Below are 17,295 nucleotides of genomic sequence, written 5' to 3'. Positions count from 1 at the left end.
ATTTTGCTTATGTGATACTTTCAATTTTTAGAAAAACCAAGTCCACCACCCAAGCTTGGAGTCACTGATGTCACAAAAGACAGTGTCTCACTAGCATGGCTTAAACCAGAACACGATGGAGGAAGCAGAATTACAAATTACCTGGTTGACGCTCTTGAAAAAGGACAACAAAAGTGGATAAAGTGTGGTTCCACCAAATCAACTCACTTTGTTGTCTGTGGATTGAGAGAAAATGCTGAATACTACTTCAGAGTTCGAGCTGAAAACCATGCTGGACTTAGTGACCCCAAGGACATGGTTTTACCTGTGCTTGTAAAAGACCAGCTGGGCAAGTTATTTGCTATTAATAATACATTATTTTTAAACATACACGTTTGATTGATTAGTTTTACATGTTGTTAAATTATTATATAATCTTATTGCTTTCTTTAATCAACAGAGGCACCTGAAATTAACATGAAGGACTTCCAACACAACACTGCCTATGTTAAAGCAGGTTCAAATCTCAAGATTGAGATCCCCCTCACTGGTAAACCTCTACCAAAAGTATCCCTCTCTAAGGATGGACAGGTTCTAAAGTCAACCATGAGATTCAACTCTGATGTGACAACTGACTCCCTAATAATTTATTTGCGTGAGAGTGTTGCTTCGGATGCAGGCAGATATGATATCACGGCTTCCAACTCCAGTGGAACCACAAAGTCTTTTGTGAATATTGTGGTTCTTGACAGACCAACCCCACCAGTTGGTCCTGTTGAAATGTGTGATGTCACAGAGGACAGTGTCAGTCTAAAGTGGTTGCCACCTACTTATGATGGTGGTAGCCCAATTACCAACTACATCGTTTTGAAACGTGAGACCACTACTGCAAACTGGATGGAAGTCTCATCTGCAGTTGCACGGTGTACAATCAAGATCATGAAGCTGATTACTGGAGTTGAGTACCAGTTTAGAATAAGGGCTGAGAATCGCTTTGGCATCAGTGACCACGTTGATTCACCGACTGTTAGAGTCAGTCTTCCATACAGTGAGTAAAATCCTTCTCTACAGCATAAGCTACAAATTGTTAAATACAAATGTATCTATGAGTATCTATGAAAACATTTTCTATTTTATTTCAGCACTCCCCGTTGCACCTTCACAACCATGGGTGTCGACTGTAACAAAGGAAAGTATCACTGTTAGCTGGAAGGAGCCCTCTTCAGATGGTGGAAGCCATGTTTTTGGATATCACCTTCAGATGAAAGACAGAAACAGCATTCTTTGGCAGAAAGTTAACACAACTGTTATCCGTGCTACACATTTCAAAGTATCAAACGTGAACGCTGGTCTGATCTATGAGTTTAAGGTTGCAGCTGAAAATGCTGCTGGTATTGGTCCAGTTAGCAAGCCCTCAGATCCTGTGCTTGCAATTGATGCTTGTGGTAAGCATTTAGTTTTCTGTAAACTGATTGTTTTATGTGCTTAATCCATTAGTATTAATAATGGTAGGTTTCTTTTTGTGTAATCCAATGGAAAAATGAACATTAATTGCCACTGTTTTTTCCCTACAGAACCTCCAAACAACCTCAGAGTCACTGATATCACAAAGAGTTCAATTAGCCTTGCATGGGACAAACCTTCATATGACGGAGGAAGTAAAATTACAGGGTATTTGATTGAAAGGAAAGATGGTCCAAAAGGCAGGTGGTCAAAAGCTAATTTGACAAATGTTACTGACACAAAGTTCACTGTATCAGGCTTGACTCAGAATGAATCTTATGAATTCCGTGTCATGGCTAAGAATGCTGTTGGCTCCATTAGTAACCCATCTGCAACTGTTGGACCAGTCACATGTGTAGACACATATGGTGCCCCTGAGATCGAACTTCCTTCAGAATATCTTGATGTTGTGAAATACAAAGCAGGTGCTACAGTTGATCTTAAAATTGGGATTATTGCTAAACCTCAACCAACAATTGAATGGTACAAGGATGGAAAAGAGCTTGAGTCTGGTGCTCAGATTTCCATTTCCAACACCACTGAGTCTGCATGCATCTCAGTCAGGGAAGCCACCCGTTTGAATACTGGAACATATGAACTCAAGATCAAGAACTCTTTAGGCTCAGCATATGCTGCTGTCAGAGTACTTGTCCAAGGTATGTTGCAAAGTTTACTACTAAATACCTTTTTAATAACTCACATAATATCTAACATTACTTTTATTAATATTTGTGTTATTTTTGAATGACATTTTTATGTAGTTAATTTACTTTTTATCATCATACTTTTTCCACATCTTGAAATAATTGCCTTAATGTGTTCCTTGCTTCTGCCTAAATTAATATGTGACATTAACTAACTGCATGATTTGTATAATCTTAGAACTGTATATTTCTGCTACATGGACATTATTTTGACACAGTCACCTCTGATAACGGATCACTCTTAAGTGTAGAAACATTAATTTTCTGTAAAGCTGGTTTGAAAAAATATTTATCATGAAAAGTACTATACAAAATACATTTGTGATGCATTTATTAGCCTCAGTTTGAAAAGATTTCACTGAATTTTTCATCAGACAAACCAGGACCCCCTGCTGAAGAGATACAGTTCAAGAAAATCACAGCAGATACTATGACTATCATGTGGGATCCTCCAGTTGATGAAGGTGGTGCAATGGTTACCCACTACATTGTAGAGAAACGTGAAACAAGCAGAATTATGTGGTCCATTATCTCAGAAAAACTAGAAGACTGCATTGTCACAGTCCCAAGGCTAATTAAGGGCAATGAATACATATTCCGTGTTCGTGGTGTAAACAAATATGGAGTTGGAGATCCTCTGGAATCTAGGCCAGTAATTGCACAGAATTCCTTTGGTAAGGAGTTTTTTTTTTTGTAATAAAAATGTTTTTTTAAACAATTATTATTAAATGTGTTATCTAATATATAATTTAATCATTTCCCCCCGCAGTTCCTCCTAGTCGGCCTTCTAAACCCCAAGTCACTATGATTACCAGGTCAACAATGACTGTGGTATGGGAAAGACCAAGTTTAGATGGTGGCAGCGACATTGATGGATATTACTTGGAAAAGCGGGAGAAGAAAAGTCTACAGTGGTTCAAGGTTATTAAAGATCCCATTCGTGATACCAGACAGAAAGTCAGCAATCTCACAGAAGAAAATGAATATCAGTATCGTGTCTGTGCAATTAACAAAGCTGGAGCAGGCCCATATTCTGATGCGTCCATCTTCTACAAAGCTTATGACCCAATTGGTAAGCTTATTTTGTGGTTTCTTTTTATTGCTTTATTTTCCAGATATAAATGTGTACAATGTATACACTGATATTTAAAATAGAATTTACTATATACTCTTATTATTTTAGATCCACCAAGTGAGCCAACCAAACTGAGAGTTGTTGATTCAACAAAGACATCTATTACCCTTGGATGGGTCAAGCCTGTCTATGATGGTGGCAGTGGAATTACAAGCTATGTTGTTGAACAAAGAATGGCAGATGAGACCGAATGGGTCACTATAAGTTCTAAAGAAGAAGTAAGAACAACTGAATTTGTAGTGTCCCACTTGAAACCTGGAGTGTATTACTTCTTCCGTGTCTCTGCTGTTAATTGTGTTGGAACTGGACGTTCAATTGAGATGATTCAGCCAGTGCAAGCCAAAGACATTTTGGGTTTGTATTTTCTTGCTGTCTAAAACAATATAGAAATTGTTTAAATATGATACTGGGAATCTAAACAAATATGTTTCTCCATTTCAACAGAGGAGGCAGATGTGGATCTTGACATCTCAATGTCAACACAGTACATAGCAAAGGCTGGTAGAGATGTGGAGATTGTAATCCCTCTTAAGGGTAGACCTGCTCCAAATGTAACATGGAGAAAGGGAGACAAAAAGATTAGTGGTGATGCAAGATATACCATCAGAAACACAGAATACTCAACTACACTCATAATTCAAAAGGTCACAAGGGATGACACTGGAAAATTTCTTCTTGAAATTGAAAATGGGGTTGGAGAGCCAAAAACCATCACAGTGTCTGTTAAAGTGTTAGACACACCATCTGCTTGTAATAGGTTGATAGTGAAGAATGTGACACGAGGTAAACTCACTTTGAGCTGGGAACCACCTAATATAGATGGTGGCTCTCCAATCACAAATTATATTGTTGAAAAGAAGGATGCTAAAATGAAGGCATTCACCATTGTGACAAATGAATGTGCCAATACAACCTACAAAGTTGATGGTCTTACTGAAGAAATTTCCTATTTCTTCCGTGTTTCTGCTGAAAATGAATATGGTGTTGGTGATACTTGTGAGACTGCACAGCCTGTGAGAGCAACCGAGATGCCTGGAGCTGTAAAAGACCTTGCACTGGTGGATTCAACTAATACATCTGTATCGTTGGCATGGGCAAAGCCTGATCATGATGGTGGCAGCTACATTTCTGAATACATTATTGAGAAGAAAATAAAGGAAGAAGAAGCTTGGAGCATTGGTGGTACATGCAGGCGTTGCCAGTATGAGGTAACTCAACTTAAAGAGCTTTCAGAAGTTTACTTTAGAGTATTTGCAAAAAATGAGAAGGGTCGCAGTGACTTCTCTCAAATTGGACCTATCACTGTGAAGGAACTCCTTATACCGCCTGAGGCAAACCTTATTGACTATCCTAATTCAGAATTAAGTGTTCGCATTGGACAAAATGTGAATATTGATTTGCCCTACAAGGGTAAACCTAAACCAATGATCCAGTGGATGAAAGATGATGTGCCACTCAAGGAAAGTGAACAAGTTCGTTTCAGACAAACAGAGAACAAGGCAAGTCTCATTATAAGAAATGCAAGAAAGGAGAATGCAGGAAAATACACCTTGGTCCTTGATAACAAACTTGTCAAGAACTTCTTTGACATTAAAGTCATTACACTTGGGCCACCCTCTCAGCCTATAGGTCCAGTTCGTTTTGATGAAATTAAAGCTCAGAGTATTATCATTTCATGGGATGAACCCCAGGATGACGGTGGCAGCGAAATCACCTGCTACAGTGTAGAAAAGCGAGAGACATCTCAAGCAGCATGGAAGATGGTTTGCTCTAGTGTGGTCAGGACCACATTCAAGTTACCAAACTTGGTTAAGGGTACTGAATACCAATTTAGGGTGCGTGCAGAGAACAAATATGGAGTAAGCGAGCCTCTAACCTCATCAGATGTGGTTGCTCAACACCAATACAAGCCACCAGGTCCACCAGGAAAACCTGTAGTATTTAATGTTACAAGTGATGGCATGACTGTTCAGTGGGAAGCCCCAGGATTTGATGGCGGTTCTCCAGTCACTGGATACCATCTTGAGAAAAAAGATAGGAACAGCTTATTGTGGATGAAAGTGAATTCCAGTGTTATCTCTGGAAGAGAATACAGAGTCATTGGACTAATCGAAGGTCTGGAGTATTCATTCAGAGTTTATGCGCAAAACAATGCCGGAATGAGTCCAGTCAGTGAACAGAGCAAGCACAAACTGGCAATCTCCCCTGTTGGTAAGTCTTAGTATTGTCTTTTTCCTTATGGTTTTAATTACTCTACAGTATTCATCTTTTTGACAAATTTCCTTTTTTTCTTTTCTTCAAAATATATTTTTCTCTTTTTTAGATCCTCCTGGCACACCTAACTGCATTGATGTTACAAGAGACTCTGTAACACTTCAGTGGGAACCACCAAAGCGTGATGGAGGCAGTAGGATTGTGGCATATAGTGTTGAAAGGCGTCAAGGAAGAGCACGTTGGTTGAGATGCAATTTCATTGACATCAGCGAATGTCAATTTACTGTAACAGGCCTTGCTGCTGGTGATCGCTTTGAATTTAGGGTAATTGCCAGGAATGCTGTCGGAACAGTTAGTCCACCTTCTCAGTCATCTGGCTACATCATGACCAAGGATGAAAGTGGTATGTACATACAAAGGCATCATGCGATAGATATTGTTCTATATTAAATATATGCTAAATAATGGAACTTATTGTTCTTCTTCAGTCATCCCTGAGATTGAGTTTGAAGCTGAGAAGACTCTCACCATCAAGGCAGGAGAAAACATTAAACTCAACTGCAGTATAAGTGGACGTCCTGTACCTCAAGTCACATGGTATAAAGATGGAAAGGAAGTTGATAAAATGCTGGTTGACATCACAACTGTTATTGGATCAAGCTCACTGTTCATCAGAGATGCTGACCGCAATGACCGTGGTATCTACACAGTCGTGGCCAAGAACAGTTCCGGCACAACAAAAGTGGATGTTCTTGTCAGAGTACAAGGTATGATCTAAAATCAGCTTTGACTTATAGTTTTAATAAAGCTATTCTGGATTTGGTCATTGCTTATTTTCACCTTTTTGGTCATTGTGTTTTTCAGATACCCCTGGACCACCTGAGGGCCCACTTCGCTTCACAAATATATCTGCAGAGAAAGCAACACTTTGGTGGAGCCCACCTGAAAATGATGGCTGTGCACCTATCACTTATTATGTTATAGAGAAGCGTGAGACTTCCAGAATTTCTTGGGCACTTGTAACATCCAAGTGTGAAGCCTGCTCCTTTAATGCCACAAAACTGATTAAAGGCAATGAATATCAGTTCCGTGTATCTGCTGTTAATAAATTTGGTGTGGGCAAGCCACTAGAGTCTGATCCAATCATTGCTCAGATGCAATACAGTAAGTAAAAACCTTTTGTTCTTGATCCAATCATTTGTTAATTTAGTTCTGGTTATTTTTTTACTTTAACACATTTTGATATCTCACAGCGGTACCAGATGCTCCTGGAACACCTGACTGCACTCATGTGACAGGAAACAGTATCACTCTATGCTGGACAAGACCAAGACATGATGGTGGAAATGAGATTAAGCAATACATTCTTGAAAGACGAGAAAAGAAGAGCTTAAGATGGGTGAAGGTTTCTGCAAAGAGACCAATAACTGAGCTTAGGCATAGAGTAACAAACCTTACAGAAGGAAATGAATATGAATTCCGTGTTATGGCTGAAAATGGTGCTGGAATTGGACCTGCAAGTGGTACATCCAGATTGTTCAAATGCAGAGAACCAACAAGTGCACCCAGTGCACCAACTCTGGTGAAGGTCATTGATTCCACCAAGATGTCTGTTACCTTGGAATGGACCAAACCAGTATTTGATGGTGGTATAGAAATAATTGGTTACATTATTGAGATGTGCAAGGCAAGCCTTGAGGAATGGCACAGAGTCAACAACCAGACTTGCATTCACACACATTACACAGTAACAGAGTTAGAACCTGGTGAAGAATATAAATTCCGTGTGTGTGCAGTCAATGGTGCTGGCAAGGGAGAATTCTCTGAGACTCCAAATGTAGTACAAGCAGTTGATAGACTGACCTCACCTGAAATTGATATAGATGCAAACTTCAAGCAGACACATGTTGTGAAGAGCGGTGGAATGGTTACACTTCATATTCCCTTCTGTGGAAAACCAGCCCCACTTGCCACATGGACAAAGGCAGATGGAGATCTTGGTGTAATGGTCGATATTAATACCACAGACACATTTACCACTTTGACAATTGAAAATTGCACCAGGTATGATGCTGGCAAGTATACACTCTCTCTCGAAAACAACAGTGGTCGAAAAACCATTACATTAACAGTCAAAGTGTTGGATACACCTGGCCCTCCTGGACCTCTCTCATTCAAGGATGTGACAAGAGGTGCTCTGACACTCATGTGGGATGCACCATACAATGATGGAGGTGCCCGTGTTCATCACTACATTGTTGAAAAGCGAGAGGCAAGTCGATTAAGTTGGCAAGAGGTCAGTGAAAAGTGTACACGTCAAATATTGAGAGTGACCAACCTTGATATTGGCGTAGCCTATTTCTTCCGGGTTATTGCTGAAAATCAGTATGGAAAAGGTGAGCCATTTGAAATGACAGAGCCTATTATAGCCACAGAAGAACCTGCACCTCCTAAGCGACTGGATGTCATTGATACTACATCCTCAACAGCCAGTTTAGTATGGATGAAGCCTGAGCACGATGGTGGAAGCCGCATTACTGGTTACATTGTTGAGACTAGAAAGAAGGGTTCTGATCACTGGGTTGTAGGTGGCCAAACCAAATCTTTGAAAATGGTTCTTGAAGGCTTGGTTGAAAACACAGAATATGAATTCCGTGTTAAGGCTCAGAATGATGCTGGCATTAGTCACCCACGAGATGCGCTAGCCTCTGTCATTATAAAGGAGCCACGTATAGAGCCAACAGCGGATCTCAGTGGCATAGAGAAACAGCTCATCATTTGCAAAACAGGAAATTCCTTTGCCATTGATATTCCAATCAGTGGCAGACCAGCCCCCAAGGTAACGTGGAAGCTTGAAGAAATGAAACTTAAAGAAACAGACAGAGTGTCAATTAAGATTTCTAAAGATAGAACAACTCTACTGGTTAAGGATGCCAAGAGAGGTGACAGTGGAAAGTACTATCTCACACTTGAAAATGCAGCTGGATCAAAAACATTCAGTGTCACTGTTAATGTAATTGGTAGACCATCCCCACCAGCTGGACATGTTGAAGTTTCAGGAATATCATCAGAATCCTGTGTGTTGACTTGGGGAGAACCGACAGATGATGGTGGAACAGACATAACCAATTATATTGTTGAGAAACGTGAGTCTGGCTCCACTACATGGCAGGTTGTGAATTCAAGTGTGAAACGGACCACCATCAAAGTAACTCATCTCACAAAGTACATGGAGTACACTTTCAGAGTTTGTGCTGAGAACAAGTTTGGTGTTAGCAAGTCTATTGAATCTCAAGCTATTGTTGCTGAACATCCATTCAGTGAGTATTTAATATTATATAACTTTTATTGATTAATTACATGGATCATAAACAATGCTGTATTTATTTTTGTTGCCTTCAATCTTATAAGTGTTGCATTTCTGTTTCCAGTCTCACCAAGCCCACCAACTCGCCCAGATGTAGTTTCAGTGTCTGCTAATGCAATTTCTATCCGCTGGGATGTGCCATATCATGATGGTGGAAGCCAAGTAACTGGATACTGGATTGAGAAAAAGGAGCGTAATACAATTCTGTGGGTGAGGGAGAACAAAATGCCTTGCCTTGAGTGTCACTACAAAGTCTCTAACCTTATTGAGGGCCTTGAGTATCAGTTCAGAGTATATGCAATGAACATCGCTGGTTTGAGTAAAGCAAGTGAACCATCAAGACCAGCACTGGCTCTAAATCCAGTTGGTAAGTTTTTTTTTTTTGTTGCTTTCTATTGTTATTTACATGCATTGTTTTTATTCGTGACTTCATATTTATCAAGTGTTTTGTCTGCATTTTCAGATTCACCTGGCAAACCAGAGGTTTACGATGTAACTAAGACATCAGTGTCTATTAGATGGTCCATACCATTCAATGATGGTGGCAGCAAGATTGTTGGATATGTGGTTGAACGCAAGCCATTCGGTGGTGATGAAGAAGCTCGTTGGTTGAAGTGCAACTACACTACAATCACAGAAAACTTTTTTACTATTACATCACTCCATGAGGGAGAGCAGTATGAATTCCGCGTAATTGCCAGAAATGGTGCTGGAGTCCACAGTATGCCATCTGAATCAACAGGACTTATCACATGCAAGGATGAATATAGTAAGATGGTTTACTTTACTGATGCATACTTATAGTATCTGTAGAAGCACACATATCTAATATTTGGATGTCTGTTAATACATTTTATGTTTTTATTTCAGCACCACCAAAGGCTGAGCTGGATAGTAAACTTGTGGGTGAGACAATCACTATTAGAGCAGGATCAGACCTGGTTCTTGATGCTGCTGTTAGTGGAAAACCAGAGCCTAAGGTTTTTTGGGCCAAGGGTGACAAGGAGCTGGAACTCGGAGAGAAATACTCACTGACATACACAAGTACAAGAGCAATGGCAATCATTAAGTCATGTGATAGAAATGATACTGGAAGATACATCCTTACTGTGAAGAATGCAAGTGGAATCAAAACAGCTGCTGTCAATGTGAAAGTACTTGGTAAGAACATAATAAATCACATACTGTTTCCTTCAAAATACCTTTTATTGGCTGTATATTTAATTTGAAAATCTTTTGTATTTAAGATACACCTGGTCCACCTGAGGGTACAATAATAATTAGCAGGGTTACAGAAGAGAAATGCACAGTTTCCTGGAGGATTCCTCTGGAGGATGGTGGCGATCGTGTCACTCACTATATTGTTGAGAGACGTGAGACCAGCAGACTCAACTGGGTCATCATGGAACCTGAATGCAAGACTCTGTCTTGTGTCAGCACAAAACTGATCAAGAGTAATGAGTACATTTTCCGTGTCAGAGGTGTAAATAAGTATGGGCCTGGTGTACCCCTAGAATCTGAACCAGTTATTGCAAGAAATGCATACAGTAAGTGTAATCATGATTATTATGTATTAATATTTTCATTCATATTTATAGTTTACCCACAGAAACAAGGATAGAGTATTAATATATGTTGGTAATTTACATTATAGCTGTTCCAACACCTCCGGGAGCACCAGAGATTACTGCTGTTGGAAAAGAACATGTCATTATTGAGTGGCTGAAGCCAGAGAGTGATGGTGGAAGTGAAATCTTTAACTACCTTGTGGATAAACGGGAGACGAGTAGTGTTAGATGGACAAGAGTGAACAAAACCTACACCATTTATGATACACGCCTCAAAATCACTGGTCTCCTTGAGGGTAGCGATTATCAGTTCCGTGTTGCAGCTGTCAATGCTGCTGGCACCAGTGCTCCAAGTGATGCATCTCAGTACGCTCACTGTAAAGACCCCACATGTAAGTAACACTGACCTGCATGGCCTAAAAAAAATTCTTAAACACAGAAAAATAGTAACATGCCTAACCTGCCCCCTCATTTTACAGATACCCCAGCTCCACCATCAGTTCCTCGTGTTACAGACACCACAAAACACAGTATTAGCATAACATGGACACGACCAATGTATGATGGTGGATCCGAAGTCACAGGCTATGTGGTTGAGATTCTGGAGGAGGGAATAGAGCAATGGTATAGAGCCACCCAGAAGATACTGACAAGTACTCAATATACAGTAGCTGGTCTAGCAAGTAACAAAAAGTACAGCTTCAGAGTTGCTGCAGTCAATGCTATGGGTTCTGGAGAGTTCAGTGAAGGCAGTATTGAGGCTGCACCGTCAGAGAAACTCGGTAAGATTTTTTTAAAGATCTACGTGGTTAATAGCCATAATCAAGCTATTAAAGCCTTCCAGAGGCCTATTTTTGATGTGTATTTAATGAATTACATTTGTTATTGATATGCTCTCAGAAATCCCTGATATTGAGCTACCTGACGAACTGAAGAAGACTGTTTGCATCAGAGCTGGCAACACTTTACGTATTCATGTAACTATAACTGGAAGACCTGCACCAGTTGTTACCTGGAGAAAGCATGGAATTGACCTACAGTCCCGTGGACTCATAGATACCACAGAAAACACTACAACTTTAATAGTGGAGAAGGTTCATCGTTACGATGCTGGAAAATACACAATTGAGGCAGAGAATCCATCTGGCAAGAAAGTAATTACCATTCTTGTCAAAGTTTATGGTGAGTAAATTTATGCAATTACAAATGAATACTGTGCATTCACTAAAATTAAATAATCCATATGTAACTTATAGCAACTTATGCTTTTTTTATTCGTAGATACTCCTGGACCATGCGGTTCAGTGAATGTTAAAGATTACACAAAAGAGTCTGTTGTAATCACATGGGATGTGCCTACTGTTGATGGAGGTGCTCACATCAACAACTACATAATTGAGAAGCGTGAAGCTTCAATGAAATCTTACAAAACAGTGACAACAGAATGCAAGAAGACATTATACAGAATCACTGGACTGGAAGAAGGAACACAATACTTCTTTAGGGTATTGCCTGAGAACATATATGGTATTGGAGAACCTTGTGAAATTACTGATCCAATATTGGTTTGTGAAGTTCCATCTGTTCCTCAAGATCTGTATGTAATTGATACTACAAAATCTACTGTCATTCTTGGATGGGAAAAGCCACTTCACGATGGAGGCAGCAGACTTTCTGGTTATGTTATTGAAGCCTGCAAAACAGGAAGTGACCGCTGGATGAATGTTGCTAATGTGAAACCATCTTTGCTACAGCACACAATTGTCTCACTGAATGAAAATGAGCAATGTCTCTTCAGAATCAGAGCTGAAAATAGCAGAGGGGTTAGTGAGCCCAGAGATCTTATGACACCTGTGACAATACAGGAACAGAGAGGTAAGATATCATTAAAACTGATAAATGACATAAGGAAAGCTGTAATTAATTATTGTTTTGTCATATTTATTGTTTGCTTCAAACTTTAATTATTGTTATTTCTATTTTCATTACAGTCATGCCAAAGATTGACTTGACTGGCATCCCACAAAAGATTGTCAATGTGCCAGCTGGTAAGCCAATTGTGCTCAACATTCCCATTAAAGGTAGACCTGCACCAGTGTGTTCCTGGTTCTTTGGTGGAGTAAAGATGAAGGACAAGCTTGACCGCATCAAGATTGAGACAACTGCTAAATTCACTAAACTGACAGTCCGTGAAACCACAATTGATGATACTGGTGACTACAATCTTGAAGTGAAAAATGTCACTGGAATAGCAACTGAAGTCATCAAAGTTATCATTCTTGGTGAGAAATAATTTACTTTTCCCTACAGCTTTTTGTAGCTACATTTAAAGTGTTTTTGAAATTTACCAAATGTATTTCTTCCTTAGATAAACCTGGAGTACCTGTAGGGCCTATGAAAATTGAGGAGGTTGATGCCACATCTGTGACCTGCAGCTGGGAACCACCACTGAAGGATGGAGGTGCAAATGTCAGTGGATACATTGTTGAACAGAGAGATGCGCATCGAGCTGGATGGATGTCAGTGTCTGAATCTGTCACAAGACCCATGTTCAAATTTACAAGACTTGTGGAAGGAACTGAATATGTATTCCGTGTTGCTGCAACAAATCGTTTTGGTATTGGTGGGTTCCTGCAATCTGAAGTTGTTGAGTGCAAGAGTGCCAAAAGTATGTTTTTTCTACCTCTGATGTTTTCTATTTCTATTTACATTTAATTTATTTAAAAATAAATGTATTAAATTGTTCTCTTTTTTACTAGCTGTACCTGGAGCACCCAGCACACCTGAAATACTTGATGTGTCTCATGATGGCATGACTCTTACTTGGACACCACCCGAGGATAATGGTGGTTCTACTATTGCTGGCTACATTATTGACAGAAAAGAGGCAGGATCCGACAGATGGATTCGTATCAATAAGAATCCAGTGACCATGACAAGATACAGAGCAACAGGTCTTATCGAGGGTCTTGAATATGAATATAGAGTTACAGCTATCAACTCTAGAGGCTCTGGAAAACCAAGTGCAAACTCTAAACCAACTATTGCAATGGATCCCATCGGTATGTACAAAGGACATATACAAGTAAATCGAGTTGTCAATAGAACAAACATGACTATTGTGTTCAATTTTTTCTCTTAAACAGAACCTCCTGGTATTCCACTGAACCCAAGAGTCACAGATACCACAAGAACATCAGTTTCACTTGCTTGGTGTCCTCCGGAGGAAGAGGGAGGTGCTGCTATAACTGGCTATCTAATTGAGATGCAGAAGGTTGACCAGGTTGAATGGACAAAATGCAACACAACACCAACAAAGATTTGTGAATATACTCTGACACACATGCCTCAGGGAGCTGAATACAAGTTCCGTGTGATGGCATGTAATGCTGGTGGAGCTGGTGAACCGGCTGAGATTCCAGGGGTGGTCAAAGTTACAGAAATGCTTGGTAAGATTAAATAATAATGGGAATAAGTATATGTTTCATTCTGTCATGTATGTATAAGGAAGTTCATATTTGTTTTGTAAAAACTTTATTTTGCTTTCAGAATATCCTGATTTTGAGCTGGATAAAATATACCAGGAAGGCTATGTAGTCAGACAAGGTGGTGTCATCAGGCTATCTGTGCCCATCAAGGGCAAACCCCTCCCAACATGCAAGTGGACAAAGGAAGGTCGTGACATTTCTCACAGAGCTATGATTGCAACCAGTGAAGAACGTACTGAGCTTGTGATTAAGGAAGCCCACAGAGATGACACTGGCACCTATGACCTTGTGTTGGAAAACAGATGTGGAAAGAAGGCTGTCTATATCCAGGTCAAAGTTATTGGGCGCCCAGATCCACCTGAGGGTCCTCTTGAATTTGATGATATTCAGGCACGTTCAGTCAGAGTGAGCTGGAGGCCACCTTCAGATGATGGAGGCTCTGATATCTTTGGTTATATTGTGGAAAGACGAGAGGTGCCAAAAGCAGCTTGGTACACTGTTGACTCACGTGTGGTTGATACATCACTTGTGGTCAAAGGACTGAAGGAGAATGTTGAATATCACTTCAAGATTACAGCAGAGAACCAATTTGGCATAAGCAAATCCCTGAAATCAGATGAATCTGTCACGCCAAAGACTCCTCTTTGTAAGCATATTTATCATTGATATTTTAACATCTTTCTTAGTAACCCCTGTTAAATGATTGCAAATAACAATAATTGTTGTGGGTTTTTTTGCTTGTTTTGCATAAAGGTCCACCAGAACCTCCTAGTTTCCCTCCAGAAATCATGGATGTTACAAAGACCACGGTTGGCCTGTCCTGGTCAAGACCAAAGGATGATGGTGGATCTCGTGTAACTGGATACTATGTTGAGAGAAGAGAGGTTTCCACTGAGAAGTGGGTGCGTCATAACAAGACTCATATCACAACAACAATGTATACTCTCACTGGTCTCATCCCTGATGCAGAGTACCAGTTCCGTGTGATTGCTCAAAATGATATCGGTCAAAGTGAACCTGGACCTGTATCCGAGTCAGTTGTGTGCAAAGATCCATTTGGTATGTAACCCTCCCCCTCTGCCTTCCAAACAAGTTGATAATTTGCCTTAAGAAGAATATAAAGTACTTTTTCATGCTTAATCTATTCTCTGTGATCAACAGATAAGCCAGGCCAACCTGGTGAGTTTGACATCATCTCTATAACCAAGGACTGCATAACCATTCACTGGTTACGTCCTGAATCTGATGGTGGAAAAGAGATTCTTGGGTACTGGATTGAATACAGGCAAGCAGGTGAAAGTGCCTGGAAGAAATGCAACAAAGAGCGTTCTAAGGACAGACAGTTTACCATGGGTGGACTCATGGAAGCTACAGAGTACGAGTTCAGAGTGTTTGCTGAAAATGAAACTGGACTGAGTAGACCACGAAGAACAGCAATGGGCATTAAAACCAAATTGAGTGGTAAGTTAATGAAATATTACTTAGTTTTTTTTCTGAAATGGACATTCACAAAGTAAGTGACTAACATGTTTCATTTATCCTCTAGTTGGAGAGACTCCATGCCTGAAAGAGGAAATCAAAGATACTACCACTAAACTAGGAGAATCTGGAACAATAGCATGCCAAATTATTGGAAGACCTCTTCCTGAAATCAAATGGTATAGATATGGAAAAGAGTTGATCCAGAGCCGAAAATACAAGATGAGCTCTGATGGACGAAATCACTCTCTAACAGTATTGACAGATGAACAAGAAGATGAAGGCATGTACACATGCAGAGCTATCAATGAGGCAGGTGAAATTGAGACCAGTGGCAAGCTCCTGTTGCAGGCTGCACCACAATTCCATCCTGGATTCCCACTGAAGGAGAAATATTATGCAGGTTGTGGAACAAGCCTACGTCTCCATGTCGTCTACATTGGTCGCCCTATTCCACAAATCATGTGGTTCTATGGCAAGAAGCCTCTCAATCCATCTGAGAATGTCATAATTGAAAACACAGAAAGTTACACTCACTTAGTTATCAGAAATGTCCAGCGTAAGACAAATGCTGGAAGATATAAGGTGCAAATGAGCAACAAATTTGGCACAGTGGATACTGTCCTCCGTGTTGAAATCCAAGGTAAATTGAAGCCTATCTTTAATCAAAGATAAATACTTTACTGGCAATAGACACTTTTTCCATAAAAATGTTAGCAAATGTAACAAATACACTCCCTGTCCTTTCAGATAAACCTCTCATACCTGAAGGACCAATTGTTGTGGATGCTCTCTTGAAGAGTTCTGTGATCATTAGCTGGAAACCACCCAAGGATGATGGTGGATCAATGATCACAAATTACATTGTAGAGAAATGTGAAGCAAAAGAGGGTGAACAATGGCATCTTGTATCATCAGCTGTCTCAGGAACCACATGCCGTGTTCCAAACCTTATTGAGAGTGCTGGATATTACTTCCGGGTTTCAGCACAGAATCAGTATGGAATAAGTGAACCTCTTGAGATTCCATCTGTTGTCATTATCAAGAGTCCATTTGGTAAATTTCATGGATTAGTGCTCTTAAACAGTCTATATAAGCCAGATATATATATATATATATATATATATATATATATATATATATATATATATATATATATATGAGCCATCTATATCTTATATATCTTATATTTATTTATATACAAATATATTTATAAATATATATAAATCTATTAAATTTATTCCTCTTTATTTCCTAAAACAGAGAAACCTGGAGTCCCACAACAGCCATTTGTTTCTTCTGTAACAAAGGATTCATGTGTTGTTTCTTGGAAAGCACCAACAAGTGATGGAGGTGCCAAAATTAAGAACTATTACCTTGAAAAAAGAGAGAAGAAACAGAACAAATGGATTGCAGTTACTACAGAAGAAATCCATGAGACGTCTTACACTGTTAAAGGCCTTCTTGAAGGTTTTGAATATGAATTCCGTGTCAAATGTGAAAATATAGGTGGAGAGAGTGACTGGAGTGAGATTTCAGAACCAGTCATTCCAAAATCAGATACAGCTCTTCGTGCCCCATTCTTTAAGGAAGAATTGAGGGACATGTGTGTCAAATACAGGGCAACTGCAACCTTTGTCACAAAGGTTATAGGACATCCCAAGCCAGTGGTTAAATGGTACAAGAATGGCAAAGAAATTTTACCTGATGGAGAGAAAATAAAGAGCCAAGAATTCAAAGGAGGTTACTTCCAACTTGTTATCACCAATGCTGATGAGAAGGATGCAGCTGTTTACCAAATTAGAGCTACTAATCAGCTTGGCTCAATCTCCAAAAGTATGAACCTAGAGGTTGAGGG

At 39.7% G+C, this 17,295-nt stretch overlaps 1 protein-coding gene across 1 annotated transcript in view; it reads left to right on the top strand.

Moving 5' to 3' along the window:
* Positions 1–17,295, top strand: part of ttn.2 (titin, tandem duplicate 2) — a 165,143-nt gene that overhangs the window by 140,117 nt on the left and 7,731 nt on the right. Inside the window, exons 202-231 of the mRNA XM_079427427.1 lie at positions 32–328; positions 440–1,027; positions 1,122–1,424; positions 1,554–2,138; positions 2,561–2,860; positions 2,956–3,258; positions 3,370–3,675; positions 3,766–5,532; positions 5,645–5,938; positions 6,024–6,302; positions 6,400–6,699; positions 6,789–8,855; positions 8,967–9,269; positions 9,366–9,671; positions 9,773–10,063; positions 10,150–10,449; positions 10,557–10,862; positions 10,950–11,252; positions 11,371–11,652; positions 11,752–12,345; positions 12,462–12,752; positions 12,839–13,138; positions 13,230–13,532; positions 13,617–13,919; positions 14,020–14,604; positions 14,712–15,017; positions 15,120–15,419; positions 15,505–16,080; positions 16,188–16,493; positions 16,701–17,294. Of these exons, the coding sequence (XP_079283553.1) occupies positions 32–328; positions 440–1,027; positions 1,122–1,424; positions 1,554–2,138; positions 2,561–2,860; positions 2,956–3,258; positions 3,370–3,675; positions 3,766–5,532; positions 5,645–5,938; positions 6,024–6,302; positions 6,400–6,699; positions 6,789–8,855; positions 8,967–9,269; positions 9,366–9,671; positions 9,773–10,063; positions 10,150–10,449; positions 10,557–10,862; positions 10,950–11,252; positions 11,371–11,652; positions 11,752–12,345; positions 12,462–12,752; positions 12,839–13,138; positions 13,230–13,532; positions 13,617–13,919; positions 14,020–14,604; positions 14,712–15,017; positions 15,120–15,419; positions 15,505–16,080; positions 16,188–16,493; positions 16,701–17,294 (13,938 nt within the window). The remainder of the gene's footprint in view (positions 1–31; positions 329–439; positions 1,028–1,121; positions 1,425–1,553; positions 2,139–2,560; positions 2,861–2,955; positions 3,259–3,369; positions 3,676–3,765; positions 5,533–5,644; positions 5,939–6,023; positions 6,303–6,399; positions 6,700–6,788; positions 8,856–8,966; positions 9,270–9,365; positions 9,672–9,772; positions 10,064–10,149; positions 10,450–10,556; positions 10,863–10,949; positions 11,253–11,370; positions 11,653–11,751; positions 12,346–12,461; positions 12,753–12,838; positions 13,139–13,229; positions 13,533–13,616; positions 13,920–14,019; positions 14,605–14,711; positions 15,018–15,119; positions 15,420–15,504; positions 16,081–16,187; positions 16,494–16,700; position 17,295) is intronic.

Source organism: Barbus barbus (genome assembly GCF_936440315.1).
Source record: "Barbus barbus genome assembly, chromosome: 10".
Classification (NCBI taxonomy): Eukaryota; Metazoa; Chordata; class Actinopteri; order Cypriniformes; family Cyprinidae; genus Barbus; species Barbus barbus.
The sequence above is the reverse complement of the archived record's forward strand: the minus strand, read 5'-3'. Positions and strand labels throughout refer to the sequence as shown.